This window comes from Miniopterus schreibersii, assembly GCF_964146895.1.
Source record: "Miniopterus schreibersii genome assembly, chromosome: 10".
Lineage (NCBI taxonomy): Eukaryota > Metazoa > Chordata > Mammalia > Chiroptera > Miniopteridae > Miniopterus > Miniopterus schreibersii.
Genome location: NC_138110.1, coordinates 63,628,707 through 63,643,675, shown reverse-complemented (window position 1 = coordinate 63,643,675; position 14,969 = coordinate 63,628,707). Strand labels below are relative to the sequence as shown.

The window sequence follows — 14,969 nt, the reverse complement described above, 5'->3', positions numbered from 1 at the left end:
TAGGTAGAAAGTAGAATTTTAAAGTGAGATCCCCTCCCCCAAACCCCACACACACTCCATAGTCACCACTGGTAAGAGGTTGGTACATATCTTTATAGATATTTGACACCAATATACATTAAACAAAGAAAGAGCGAGGGAGAGAGATCATCCTGCTCACAGTGTCCTGCCTCTTGCTTGCTTCTCCGAACAGTCACTGTGTTCACCATCCCTGCCAGCCCCTCCCTCCTCCTGGCTCTTTCTAGTCTCCTTCTGGTCTGGTCTCTATTCCATCGTAGACTTTCTTTATCTGGACCTGGCACCCAGGTGACTGTGAGTGGTCACAGCATGGACCCTCTTTGCTCTCTGTTTACGACAGTGAACCAGCAGTAGTCACAGTTGTTCATTGAACATTTCCTACATGCAAATTTCAGTTCCTTTAAGGTCTTTTTTCTTGTCAACCACATTGTTGAGTTTGGAGTTTTACAGAAGGGACTCAGGGAGCAAAGGAAGGGTGTTGGGAAGACTTCTTGTCATAATACCAGGTGACTGGGCTAAACTAATCAAGTAATCTGAATCCTTGTGTACAGGGACCTTGTGTACTAATATGTGCTAATTAGAAACATATTCCCCATCAGTTGGGCATTGTCCCAAAGATCTACAGAGTCCCCTTGTCTATGAACAGAATATGTCTTATTTCTCTCTCATGTAACATCAGGAGGGGATTAGGTCAGGTTTCTAGAAGTCTTTACTCCAGAAGAGCTTTCAAAGGGCCATGTTCCTCCCAGCAAGTCCTATGGTGTCCTCATCTGCTGGGTCACCAAGTGCCCACGTCCCTGCCTGCTACAAGAGTAAACACAGAAAGGAAAGGACAATTTCCCTAATGAAAGAGATATATAGAAGTTGCATAAATGTGTCCATTAATAACTTAGTTGTGTTTGCACATTCGGCTGCAAGTAAAGTCCGTAATCTTGTGGTCATATGGTCAAAGACATTGGTTTTTCTACAAAACCAATGCCTTGCACACAATTAAATTAATCGTTAATTCCCTAATATTATCTAAAGTACAGCATGTATTGAAACTTTCCAAATTTCTTTTATAGCTGCTCTTTTGTGCTCCTAAATTGGTTTCAATTCAAATATAAATGCTTGGTAAAAGTTTCCTGTGTAACCATCTGAGCCTCGAAAATTCTTTTTGGGAATTTATTGTAATTCAACCTCCTTAGTAGTTTAGGGCTATTCGTTTCCTATTGGGTGAATTGTGGTAGGTTGTGCTTTTTGAGGAATGTGATCCATTTTTCATAAGTTGTCAAATGTCTGCGTGAAAAGCTGGCCCTGACATTCCCCCATTAGCCGTTTGATGTCTGTGCGATGTGCAGCGGTGCCGTTTCATTCCTGATACTGGAGATGTGTCATGCCCTCTTATCCTTTGTCAGGCTTGCTACAAGTTTCTCATTTCATCAATCTTTTCCAAGAACTCACTTTTTCTTATATTGATTTTTCTCCATTGGTTCTCTATCTTCAATTTCATAGATTTTACTTCTCTGTTCTGTGTGATTTTTTTTAATTCTACTTGCTTTGTGCTGATTTTGTTCCTCCCTCTCTGGTTTTCTGAGGTAGAAAATCAGATTACTGATTTCAGACTTTTTGATTTTCTAAGCCACACTTGAGTTGCCTTCTGTGTCTGGGAGTTAGGAGAGTGCAACCTGCAATGCCTGATCCCCATGTTCACCCTCCAGTCCTCTGGCCCGAGCCAGGGTGCCTTTCTCTTCCACCTCAGAGTCCTCCTATGCTTGTTCCTGGTGTTATCCTAGGAGTCAGAGTTGTGAACAGGCAGAGCAGGACAGGTGAGTCTTGGTCATCTTGTCTGGACCACCTTGGGTCTGCATTTTAGCTTCTGTCTCCTTTTGAGGCTCCGACCAGGGGTGTTATTACCTGTTGCTTTTGGTGTGTCTGACCCGGCACACCTGCTGAGTCCGAAGGCTGGGAATGGTTTTCAGGTTGTCTAGGCTGACAAGCTGGAGCAAAGGGCAAGATGCCTGTGTGACCCTCAGCACTTGGACGCCACAGCCAATCCTAGCATCTGAGGGTTCAGGCCTCTGCAGACCAGGCCTGTTCCAATGGGCTTGGTTTGAGGATGTAAAACATTTTGGTCATGTTTATGGTACTGGGCTGTTTTACAATAATTAGAGATGAATGAACCTCTCCTCTGTCAGTGTAGCAAAATCCACATGTGTTACTGCAGATTTATGCTGAATGGCTGGTTTCAATAGTGGGAGAAATGTTCTGAGTCCTCAAATTTTTCATTCTCTTTTGTCTTTCAGAGACCTCTCTGCCATTTCCTTTTCCCATTAGCACTCAGTTGCCAAACAGCACTTTTCCTCCTTTTCCCCTTTCCCCACAGAAGCTGTGTATTTGAAATTGTGCCTGTCCCTTTGATCTCACCTGTCCTTTTAAAATGTTCCTGCCTCCTTGTGTTACTTTCCTAAGGCCCTGAAACAAATGACCACACAGTTAGTGCCTTAAAACAACACAGTTTATTATCTTGCAGCTCTAGAGGTCAGAGGTCTACAGTGGGTTGGCAGGACTGGGTTTCCCCTGGAGGCTTTAGGGGAGAATCCCTGCCCTTGCTTTTCCAGCCCCTAGAGGCTGCCCACACCCCTTGGCTAAGGGCCCCACATCGCTCTCAGCTCTGCTTCTGTCATCACATCTCCTTCTCTGCCTCTCCCGCCTCCCTCTTTCACTGAGTGGGATCTTTGTGAGTAGCTTGGCTCCACTAGGAAGATCCAAGATAAAGTTCTCGTTTGAATTCTTAACTTAGTCACGACTAGTTCCTTTTGCCAGGTAAGGTAACACAGTCACAGACTATGGGGATTCTGTGCCAACCTTTCGAACAGGCGTAATTTAAACCTCTCCCTGTGATCTGTGCTCTGATCTGTGGACACTTTTCATTTCGCCAGGTGGCGGTGGGTTTACTATTGGTGGTGGTGGAATTCCCAAACAGCTCTCGGGCCCCTTGCCAGCTGCCCCTCTCCTTGTGGCTGAAGGATGACAGCCTCCTGGCAGATTGTGCACTAGGATTTGGTGATTTTTCTGCTTTGATTCTCAGCTATTTTGACTTTTTCTCATTTTCTCTTCAAGTAACACTGAGAGCCAGTTGTGTGCAGGGTTTATTTTCTCTTTTGTGTTTTTTCTTTGGTTTTGAGAAGCCATATTTGGAGATAAGCATCTGTGTGGCTGCCATTGTCTCAGCAGCCCAGAAGGGGGCTGAAGACTGTTGAGTGCTTTGGCCCATAGGCCCCTACCTCAGGGTCCCCTATTTCCCCATCAGGGCCCTATTCTGGCTGAGCAGGCCCATTGAAGTGGAGAATTCAACCTCCTCTGAGGCTCTGTTACTCTAGAATTATGTCCTTGGCCTAAATCTCAACTTTGTATGTTCTCTGGCTCTAGAAGAATACAATCTGTAATGCTATCAAGAAGTCTGTGGCTCACACTTAACCTTTACCTTGTAATTAATCACTCTTAGCTTTTTTTTGTTTTTCTCCAAATTTATGATGTCCCAGCAACAGCCATCCAATCTTATAGTTCTTATAATTACCATTGCCAACTCTTTTTTAAATTCTTAATGCCCAAGCATTCCCTTCCTCTGTTTATACCATCCCAGTGAAAATTTTAACAATTGCACCACTAGGCTAAGTGGGGCTGAGCCCTGCTCTACCTCCCACCAGTGCTCATGAGTGATCCTGTCTCTAAATTGCATTTCAGAGGGGTTTTTTTTAATTGTGAAAATGTTATAGTTAACAATGGATATACAAGGATATGAATTCTAAGAATCAATAAGGAATAGTCAGGATGTTTTATGGAATCATTTTTTTCCTGACAAAATTGTTTGATGGTGTAATATGATATTTTTCTTTTCATATTTTAATTTTGCATGTTATAAAGAGCACCATCTTTGTAAAAATATTTATGGATTCACCAATTTTACCAAAGCCTTCTCTAAAACTATTTTTTCCCTTTTACCTAATAGATTTATATATTTTTTAAATTAAGTATAGCTGATATACAGTATTATATAGGTTACATTAATTTCAGGTGCATTGATATAGTGATCCAACATTTTTCTACTTTACAATGTGATTACCCTACTAACTCTAGTAATTATCTGTCACCATGCAAACTTATCACAATATTATGTACTATATTTCCCTTCACCTTTTTCACCCATTCCCTCCACCCACTCCTTTCTGGTAACCTTCCCTTTGGTCTCTGTTTCTATGAGTCTGTTTTTGTTTTGTTTTTTGAATACATATATAAGTGAAATCATATGGCATTTATCTTCCTCTGTGTGACTTATTTCACTTAGCATAATATCCTCTAGATCCATCCAAGCTGTAGAAAATGGCAAGATTTCATTCCTTTTTATTGCTGTGTAATATTCTATTCTATATATATGGCACATCTTCTTAATCCATTAATTTATCCACCAACACCTACGTAGCTTCCATATCTTGGCTATTGTAAATAAAATGCTGCAGTGAACATAGTGATGCATATATGCTTTCAAATTAGTGCTCTTGGGAGGTTTGGGGGGGATAAATACCTAGAAGTGGAATTGCTGGTTCATATGGTATATCTATTTTTAGTTTTTTGAGGACTCTCCATGTTGTTTTCCATGGGGGCTGCACCAGTTTGTAGTCCCAACAAGTACAAGGATCCCCTTTCACCCACATCCTCTCCAACGTATGTTATTTGCTTACTTTTTGGTAATAGCCATTCTGACTTGGGTGAGTTGGAATCTCATTGTGGTTTTTATTTGTATTTCCCTGATGATTAGTGATATTGAACCTCTTTTCATATGGCTGTTGGCCATCTGTATGTCCTGTTTGGATAAATGTGTTTTTGTGTCTTCTGCCCATTTTTGGATCAGATTTTTAATTCTTTTGTTATTGAGTTGTATGGGTTTCTTATATATTTTGGATATCAATCCCTTGTCAGATATGTCATTTGTGCATATGTTGTCTCAGTCAGTAGGTTGCCTTTTTGTTTTGTTGAAGATTTTCTTTCCTGTGCAGAAGCTTTTTAGTTTGATGTAGTCCCATTTGTCAATTTTTTCTTTTGTTTCCCTTGTTCGAGGAAGGTGTCCAAAAAGATATCACTCAGACTGATGTCAGCTAGTTCACTTCCTATGTTTTCTTCTAAGAGATTCATGGTTTCAGGGCTTATATTTAAGTACTTTACCCATTTTGAGTTTATTTTTGTAGATGGTGTAAGAGAGTGGTCCAGTTTGCTTTCCAGATCACACCCAGTTGAACTCCCATAGGTCAGTTTCCTGGGAAGCAGACTCTAAATGTCTATAAGAATGTAGGGAGCTTACTGGGGGGAGCTGTCAGGGTCCACATGTCTGAGGGCGTGAGAGAGCAGGACTGGCAGAGGGAGCTGCTGACCCACAATGCAGGCACCAGACTTGGCCAACAGAGAAATGGACAGAACCGTCTTTGAGAGCTGTATAAATGGAGGGGAGGGTGCTGAGCCTTTATACTCCAAGTCTAGCCAGTAATTTGATGGGGGCTGCCCGTTAGGAGGAAATGCAAACTTGGCAATGAAACTCTCTTCAATTGACAGAGTGTCCCAAAGAGCCTCTCAGCTGACAACTGCCATCCTTCAACACCCTACAGGAAATATGGTGTGGCGTCCAGTTCTACTTTAAGGATTATTTATTTTTGAGAAACTGTTGTAATATCATTATTTTTTTATTTTAAAAACAAAAACTGCTTGTTGTAAATCTGCAAATCTGTATTTCTGTGTCTAAGAGAAAGATTTCAGCTGACATCAGGACTGGGTTCAGGATGGGCTGGATGGTGGTGTTTGAGTCTCCCAAGCTTGTGACCCCATTTCCTTGACTTACCAGGGAGTTTTTGAGCCAGCAGGTCTGCTGAGGTCAGGCCACTGTGAGTTCTCCCTCAGCTCCTGAGAACATGAGGTCACCCAGCCTTGTCTGTGGCTCCAACCAGGTCTGCCCTGCGACTCTCTCACTGTGAAGCTTGTCTCTGCTCCTCTCCAATGCCCTGTTCACTTTCATTGCTATGACTCTGTGGGGTTGGACTTGTCCTTATCAATAAAGAAAAGTCTCAGTGTCATTCTATGGAAGAAAATGTATTTCTTTAGGTTTGAATTCTGTTAATCTGTACCCCTCCTAACTCTCTGAGCCTCAGTTTCCTCATCAGAATGAAGACAATACTACCTGCCCCACAGGGGTGTGAGGACCGAGTCAGTAAGCCAGGTGCCACACTTACGGGTCCCTGACTGCACACTCTGTCCACCCCCTCCCTCAAAGACGACAACTCTGGCAGCCTGCTGGCGGGGTGAATGCGGATGAAGAACCTCTTTACCCTGGTTTCTGCCCCAAGCGCGAGCCCACAGGAAGCTTCGGAGCTTCAGAGGGTTCGTGGGTGCAGGTAGCCTCGGATGGAGTGAGCGAAGGACCCTGGGAAGGGTCTCCTCTAATGGCTCCTCCTGCCCCTTGATTTGCAGGCCCGGTACTATCCATTCAACTCCTCGCAGCTGTCCTCCTAAGCTTCAAGGTGCTGCTGGCGGTTGGTGCCTCTGCCATCTACGTCCACAGGAAGCGGACGGCCTGACTGTAAGTTGTGGGGCAGGGAGGGCAAGGCAAAGTCTATCCCAGAAGGGACAAGGTCAAGAGGAGCGGTCAGTCCACAGGGTCAGGGCCCCGGTGGAATTTAGACAAGGTGACGCACCTCTATGAATACTCCCAGGAAATTTTTGGGGTCCTGTTTGGGGCGGCTGACCCAGTGGTTTTTGAAGGGTATCAACAGAGTCCTAGGGCTTCTGTGGAAGAAGTCTGCAGAGGGAGCTGAATGAGGCAGCTGAGTGGGTGGTTTCCTTGGAGACCATCTCTAGATTATGTGATTATGGGGGCTCCTTGGGAAAAAGGAATCCACATTTACAGTAATGTTGAGAAGTCCCAGGTCAGCTGCTCTGATGGCTACTCCCAGCCTAACCCTCTGCGTAACAGAGTGGAAAGGATGGGGGAGGATCGGGACCTGGGGGTAGGACTAAAGGGGCAGAGGCCTAGGCCAGGGGCTGCATGCCCTCTCATGACGGGCATTCCTGGGGGGAGACAGCCCAGGACATAGGAGACATGCAGGGAACTTTTCTTGAAGGATGAGCAGATAATTAAACGTGGACACGTTTCCCACAGCTCCTTCTTTTCTCCCCTGTTACATGTCCCTCTCAGTTTCTGCTCCCTCCTTCTTTCCATGAGTGACCCAGACAAAGAAAAAAGTTGACTAGAAGCTTCTACAGACTCTGCTACAAATGCCTCCCCCGACCCAGACCTGCTGCCCACAGGCTTCTGCTCCCCCTCACAGTCCTTGACGCCCAGGGCTGGGTCTTCATACAAGCTCCTCTCAGAAACACACACAGAATCCCAAATTATCAGCTGTGCCATCATCCCGGACACATGATGTAAAGGTGATAGGAGGGGGAAATGGGTGCTGGGAACGGAGGGCATTGGAGAGACCGTGACGTTAAGTGCAATCGGGCCTTTACCAGTCCCCATTGACCTAGTAGTTGGAGGAGAGAAAGCAATACTAGGACCACGTTCCACAGTTTGATACAGTATCTTAGCCACGTTAACCTTGCCATTGGTTTAATCACGGATGTGCCTTTTTTAAAAATCTTTTTGGCTGCTCTTTAAGGATGCTATGTAGCTCAGGTACAGTACTTCCACATAAGTTGAGAATTCCTAAAATAGTTCAGCTGGGAGCTGGGGCATGAGGCAGCCCTGTGTTCTGGCTGTACCACTCTGAGGTTTTTCTGGTCGAGCTCAAGGGGGAAGAGGCAAGAGGATCTTCACTCAAATACCACACACTGTCACTTCTCATGTCTACTTTAGTAGATTTTCTTAGTAAGTTTCCTTCCAGGAACACACACACACACAGAATTCCAAATTACCAATGTTTAGGATTATTTAGAGAGATTTTAAGTAATTTTTCATAATAGATACTCAATATATCTTGATTGATTTAAAAAATGAATTATTTTCTCTCTGGTTTTCCTGGTATTAAAATACTCTTACTTCTGTGCAGTGGTATTTACATTAGCTGGTAGGTGATTTGAAAATTATTTTTCTTGAAAAAATATGGTATATAATTGTTTTTCAAAAATTTTGTTTACCTACTAAGTGTAGAATCTCTGGACCAGATGATCCATTAAAGATCACACAGTGCTGTGATCCATCAGAGACTGAACCAGATGTGTACAAAGTCCTTTAGATGAATCTCAGTGGAGATGTTGCCCTCTCGAGTCCTGTAGGCAGAGACAGCTGGGTTCAGATACTGGAAAACACATACCAGCTCTGTGACCTTGGGCAACCCACTAACACTCTCTGAGCCAACTTCCTCATCTCTAAAATGGGAATCCAGCTACCTCAAAAACTTGTGGGGGCTTCAAGGAGAAAGCAATGTATGAAGCACACAGGGTCTGGAGCAAGGTTGTGTATGATATGGTCCCTTTTCTTTCTTGGCTTATTGAGGAACTTATACCATCTGTGTTTTGCCAGCACTATGAAGTAATGACGTTGAAAGCTTTTCCAAATATATCAAGATATATTAATTGAGTATCTATTATGAAAAACTACTTAAAATCTCTGTAAATAATCCTAAACACTGGTAATTTGGAATTCAGGCCTGGCTGCCTGAAGATGTGGTCACACTTTTCTGGGGAAAATTTCCCCACTTGTAGGCTGGCACCTGGATGCAAGAATCTCTTTGAGGACGGCAAGATCAACATTCGCTTCAAAGTTGGGCACACACTTCCTAGCATGAGGGGAAACTGGAACAAATCCTAATGCAACTGAAAGCCAGCTCTATCACTGAAACTAGAGCTAATATTTTGTTTCTTTTCCTTTCAGGCGATAACAGCAAGCCTCCTCACAGTGCCTATGGACCACCCAGTCAGACTGGTCCCAGAGGCTTACAGCCAATTAATGAACTCCCACTAACCCCAACAGATGGCTGCAACCAAAATCTGCCCTTAGCCAGAAACCGTGTGCAGATCCAGTCCTCTCAGGCAGTATTCAGAAGCGATGGGGCCCAGGAATTTGCGTTTGGCCAGGCACCTAGATCCCACCCAACCAGACCCTACCCACTTAGAATGCCTTTATACCTTCTCTCACCTTTCCCATTCCTTACCTTCGATGACTTAGTTTCAAGATTGTCCAATCAAGACTCCCAATTAGAATTAATAAATATATATAGTTTCTCCTTTCCATTAAATTTGCTCTAAGTCTTTATTCCAGGGTGTGGGAGAGACAGATCTGAGCCCTGTCTCTGGTCTCCTGGTTGGGCAGCTGGACGAGTAAATCTTTTCTCTGTGAAACCCTGTTGCATCAGACTTTGGCTTCTCTGTGAGCCTTGGGTATCAAACTTAGTGACTTTGTTGGCTACATAATGACTTGAGAAAAAGAAGGTGTTTTTCTTCAAATTCCTTTAGACCAGTTTGGTTCAAGACAGTGACTTAGGAGGTACCTGAACTCACCTTTGCCCAAAGACTTGCTGAAACTACAGCTGCTAACAGAACAATTCCCTGAGAAAGAAATCCAGAAACTAGCTGAATGACTCCCAGACATTGGACACACAAGAAAACAACAACACATCTAATCAAATAAAAAAGATGAGACACAATCTCAGGCTATTACCTGACACAATCTCCACATAAACTCCAAACCCAGCATAGTGACACACAATCGGGAGAGACTCACAACTCCCAGCTTCCCCCCGAGGAGTGGGATTTGGACCCAACATCGAGCACCCCAAATATTAAACTTCCCCATGAGAGATGAGCCTCCAAATCCAGTATCTCTAGCCCTTGCTTATTTTTGACCTCTTCTGGAACTCCTATGATGCAAATATTGTTACATTTCATGTTGTCCCACAGCTTCTATAGACTGTCCTGTTTTTTAATTGTTCTTTCTCTGATTGAGTGATTTTTTTTTCCTACTCTGTCTTCTAATTTGCTGATCCAATCCTCAGCTTCCTCTAATCTGCTGTTTTTTCCTTCCAGTGTGTTCTTTATTTCTGCTATGTCTTTCTTCATTTCTGAGTGGTCATTTTTCATACTTTCCATATCTTTTTTCATGCTGTTGAGCATCCTTACAGTCAGTATTCTGAACTCTATATCTGAGAGATTGCTTATCTCCATTTCATTTAGCTCTTTTTATGGAGACTTCACTTGTTCTTTCATTTGGGGTTTGTTTTTTGTCTCCCCATTTTGGCTGCCTATTTGGGTTTACTTCTATGTATTAGGTAGGCCTGCTAGGACCCTCAGTCTTTTTGGAAGGTCTCTGGAGGAGGCCAATGTCAGATGCTGTTAGTGACTGGCCTTGAGTACCCTGTGTGGAGCTATCAACAACCCACAGCTTCAGGTCCCCTCTGTTGGGACTGGGTGCATTTGGACAGGACCAAGATGCACACCAAAGTCTGCTTTTCCAAGGCCCAGGTCCAGAAGCAAATGAGGCAGAAACTCAAAGCACTCTGAGGTCTGCCTCTGCCTGCAGGCTGATTAATCTGATTCTCTTAATGAGCCTCAGGCTGTAGAAGCTCCACAGGGTGGGGCCACTGATTGTTATCAGCCTCTTAATGAGCCTCAGGCTGTAGAAACTCCACAAGGAGAGGTTTTCCAGCAGGGTGGGGCAATTGCTTCCTCCTCAAGCAAAAGCTGCTTGGAAGGTAAATGTCTGCCTGTGAAAGATGCCCTCTGCAGTATGGGGGAATTAGTCGGCACAGGAATACAGAGAGGTGCCCTTTGAGCTCTATTTCCAGAGCCCACAACCTACTAGATTCTCCTCACACAACTCCAGTCCACTCTGCCCTCCCTCTGCTGGAGCCCAAGGTGAGTGGCTACACATGAAACTTTGTGTGTTGGCTCTTTAAAAGGGTGCCTTCATTTCTAGCCATCTCTCCCTGGCAATCAGAAACCTGTCTGCTTTTCACAGCCAGATGTTCTGTGGGCACCTTTCTCAGTTCTGGTGCTCTGGGCTAGGGAGCCCTGCCAGGGGTTTAGGCCACAGAGTCCTCAGTGGGAACCCCCACAGCTGAGATCTCCCTCCGGACCTTCAGCTGCTGCCTGTGGGAGCCCACCCAGTCCTCTCGTGCCTCCGCACTTCCTACCAGCCTCTATGCGGTCTCCCCTTTTCCTCCTTGGTTATGAGGGTGCTCTCCAGCTCGTCTTCAGTTGCAGTTGATTATTCAGGATGGTTTTCTATATTTTAATTGTAATTCCAGTTTGGTCCAGGGAGAATGTCAGTGTAGCTTCCACTCAGTCCGCCGCCTTGTTTAATCTCCAGAGCCTTGACTCTTCTTTTTTTTTTTAATTCTCACGCGAGGATATATTTTCCCATTGCTTTTCAGAGAGAGTGGAAGGGGGAAAGAGAGAGAGTGAGAGAAAGAGATAGATAATTGATAGATGATAGATAGATAGATGATAGATAGATAGATAGATGATAGATAGATAGATGATAGATAGATAGATAGATAGATGATGATAGATATAGATAGATAGATGATAGATAGATAGATAGATAGATAGATAGATAGATAGATAGATAGATAGATCATGATAGATAGATGATAGATAAGAGATAGAGAGAAACATCAATGTGAAAGAGACACATCAATTGGTTGCCTCCTGCACGCACACCAACCAGGGCAGGGATCAAGCCTACAACTGAAGTATGTGGCCTTGGCCAGAATCAAACCTGGAACCCTTCAGTCCACGTGCTGACCCTCTAACCACTGAGCCAAATGGGCTAGGGTTAGAACTTTGACTCTTGTGACTGCTGCTCAGGGAATCCAAGCATTGATCCCCTGGCTCTGGTGGCCACTGGGGCTTGTGTTAATGGGTCCCTTAGGATTGTAGAAAACAAAAAAACAGTTCTTAACTGGCTATTTCTGAAAGGCTTAGCTCAGAGATTGTACTCAGAAACACCCATCTGCCAGCCTTTCCTTGACTGAGGTCTGAATTCATACTTTAAAAGCTGCTGCCTGAGGATCCAGCTTCCAATCAGCCTGCAAGTAGGTGCAGACTGAGATCCTCCCCTTGGGACACTGAAATGTCACCTCAACAGTTGGGAGCCACAAAGAACAAAGGCAGCTTGAACAATCACCAAGTTTTGAGAGACAAACAAGGGATAGAACAGAGCTGAATTACAGGATTCATCATCTACAACAGACCACTCCAAAATTGGAAGAGGTGCTTCTTTTATCTAATGCACAGAAACCAACACAAAGAGTCAAGAAAAACGAAGAAATGGAGGAATATATACCAAACAAAAGAATAAAATAAAACTCCGGAAATGCACCTTAGTGGAATGGAGATAATGATTTACCTGATAGGGTTTTATAAATGCCCATAGTGATGCTCACCTGCCCAGGAGAACAACACTGCACAATGTGAGAATTTCAACTCAGAGATAGAAAATATGAGAAAGAACCAAATAGAAATCACAGAGGTGAAGGATACACTCACTGAACTGAAAAATTCAATAGGAGGGGTCAACATCAGACTAGATGAAGAAGTAAGGATCCAGGAGCTCAAAAAGAGGGTGTGAAATTCATGCAACCAGAGGTTTGGTGCAGCCACTACAGAAAACAGTACTGAGGGTCCTCAAAAAATTAACAGAACTACCATATGACCAGCAATTCCACCTCTGGGTCCAGATCCAAAGAAAATGAAATCCTTATCTTGAAGAGGCACCTGCAACCCCATTTTCTTTGCAGCATTACTTACAATGTACAAGTCAAGGAAGTATTGTAAGCATCCATCGGTGGGTGAATGCATAAAGAAAGTGTGGTATATACACATGTAATGGAACGTTATTCATCCTAAGAAAGAAGAAAATACTGCCGTTTGCAACCATATAAAGGGAAGTTAAGGGCATTATTCTAATGTGATCAGTCAGGCAGAGAAAGACAGATACTGTGTGATTTCACTTATATGTGGAATCTGGGGAGGAAAGAACCTCCCAGACACATAGTGAAGACGGGTGGTTGTGAGGGGCAGGGAACACGGGTGGGCGGATAGGTGAAGGTGGCCAAATGAACAAACTTCCAGTTGTAAGATAAACAAGTTTTGAGGACGTTGTGTACAACATGGTGGCTGCAGTGACAATACTGTGCTGTATATTTGAAAGTGGCTAAATGAGAAAATCTTAAAAATTCTTCTCACAAGAAAAAAATGACTATGTGGGATGATGGATGTTAACAAAATGTAGAGCGGCAATCGTTTTGCAAGATAAGCATATCGATTCATGATGCGGTATATGCGATGTTATATGCCAATTATCTCTCAATAAAACTGGGCAAGATAGCTAAGCTTATTTTATTTAAAGGATTGTTCTTTATATGTTTTTGGTATCAAAGCTTTTTATTCTGTTGTGAAATAATAAACTACAGGATAGCTGTTTCTTTTTAGTCTGTAATTAATAAAATTTTAAGTTGTAAAATAAAAATGGAGAATTCACACTATTGTTTCCAACTGACCTGGGCCAGTGTGGCCATGCACGACATAGGTGCTTTTAGATAAATATTAGCAGCCTCCAATAGTTGAGATAGAAAACGCTCTAGATTTCTCCCCGACAGCTTTACCACCAAGTCCTATATTCCAGTGAGAGTCAGTCTAAATCCTGTCACACACACCAACACTGGCAATCAGATATAAAATCAGAGCCAGTTCAGTGACCTCAATAACTTTGAATTTGTCTGTCCCATCCCAGTGTTTCTTTTTTCTTTTTACATCCTAACCACATGTAAGTGTACAGTTCAGTACTGTTGACTATATTCACATTATTGTGAAATAGATCCTCAGAACTTTTACCTCTTGCAAAACTGAAACTCAGTAGCCATTAAACAGCTTCTGTTTCCTCCTCCCTCTATCCACTGGAAACCACAAGACTGCTTTCTGTCTTCATGAGTATGACTATTCTCGACACCTCATATAAGTAGAACAATACAGTATTTGCCCTTTTGTGTCTACCTTATTTCACTTAACACAGTGTTTTCAAGTTTCATCCATGATGTGGCATGTGACAGAATGGTCAAAGTGGATAAGAAAAGTTAGAATCATTTTCAACCCATTAAAAATCCCATCCATTAATCCATCCATCCATCCATCCATCCATCCATCCATCCATCCATCCATCCATCCATCCATCCATCCGAGCATGCATTCACTCATGCATTCACACTCCCTTCACCATGCACTTACTTATGCATGCATTTGTAAACCAATGTCAAAACCCTCCTTTTTTACAGACCCTGGGCTCATGACCCATCTTCAAGGAGTTCCCAGGCTACCACAGTGAACTTCCTGTAGTAATTGTCTGCTTTCTCTGGGATACTATTCCTTTTGTTGGATGGAGGCACATACCAGTTATGAGGTCCACCTTACACTTACATTCGGGCTAATTTACACCAATAAAGGGCTGAGATACAGAGTCATTCAGGAGCAGGCCTGGTTCCATCCCAGTGTGGACCAGGCTCAGGTGAGCCCTCTTCCTTCCTCCTGCTGACTAGCTCTTGCTGAGGCTGGTGTGCATGAGGCCACGAGCCAGCTCCATGCTAGGATCCTGGGGTTGGGGTTTGGGACACAGCCCACAACCAAAGACCCTTCTCGTCCTGGGCTCCCAATGGGGCATCACCATGAAGACCTCAGATGCGCTGAGGGGCCCAGTGGAGAGCAGAGGCCCCAGGCAGGGGGAAGCACGATTTCCTGTAGGCCTGCCCAAGTCTCTCTGAAAACTAAGATGAGTAATTCTCACCCTGTATTTGCCTACTCTGCCTGACTTTATTTCACAACCTAGAAGCAGGAACTGTTTAGAATCTAGAAGCAGCTGCTGTGCCAAAGCCTTATCACCCCATCCTAGGCGCTTCCTCTTATATCACAGGAGGTGGGGCTTCATTCCTCTCACA

The 14,969-nt window shown here is 43.7% G+C and overlaps 1 protein-coding gene across 3 annotated transcripts in view; it reads left to right on the top strand.

Moving 5' to 3' along the window:
• Positions 1–9,276, top strand: part of LOC308562552 (signal-regulatory protein beta-1-like) — a 35,321-nt gene extending 26,045 nt beyond the window's left edge. For 2 of the 3 annotated variants that reach the window (XM_081148764.1, XM_081148765.1), the window contains 2 exons: positions 6,514–6,622; positions 8,915–9,276. In XM_081148764.1, the coding sequence (XP_081004890.1) occupies positions 6,514–6,620 (107 nt within the window). In that variant the 3' untranslated portion in view covers positions 6,621–6,622; positions 8,915–9,276. The remainder of the gene's footprint in view (positions 1–6,513; positions 6,623–8,914) is intronic. The other variant, XM_081148766.1, reaches the window with a different exon arrangement.
• The last annotated feature ends 5,693 nt before the right edge of the window (positions 9,277–14,969 follow it).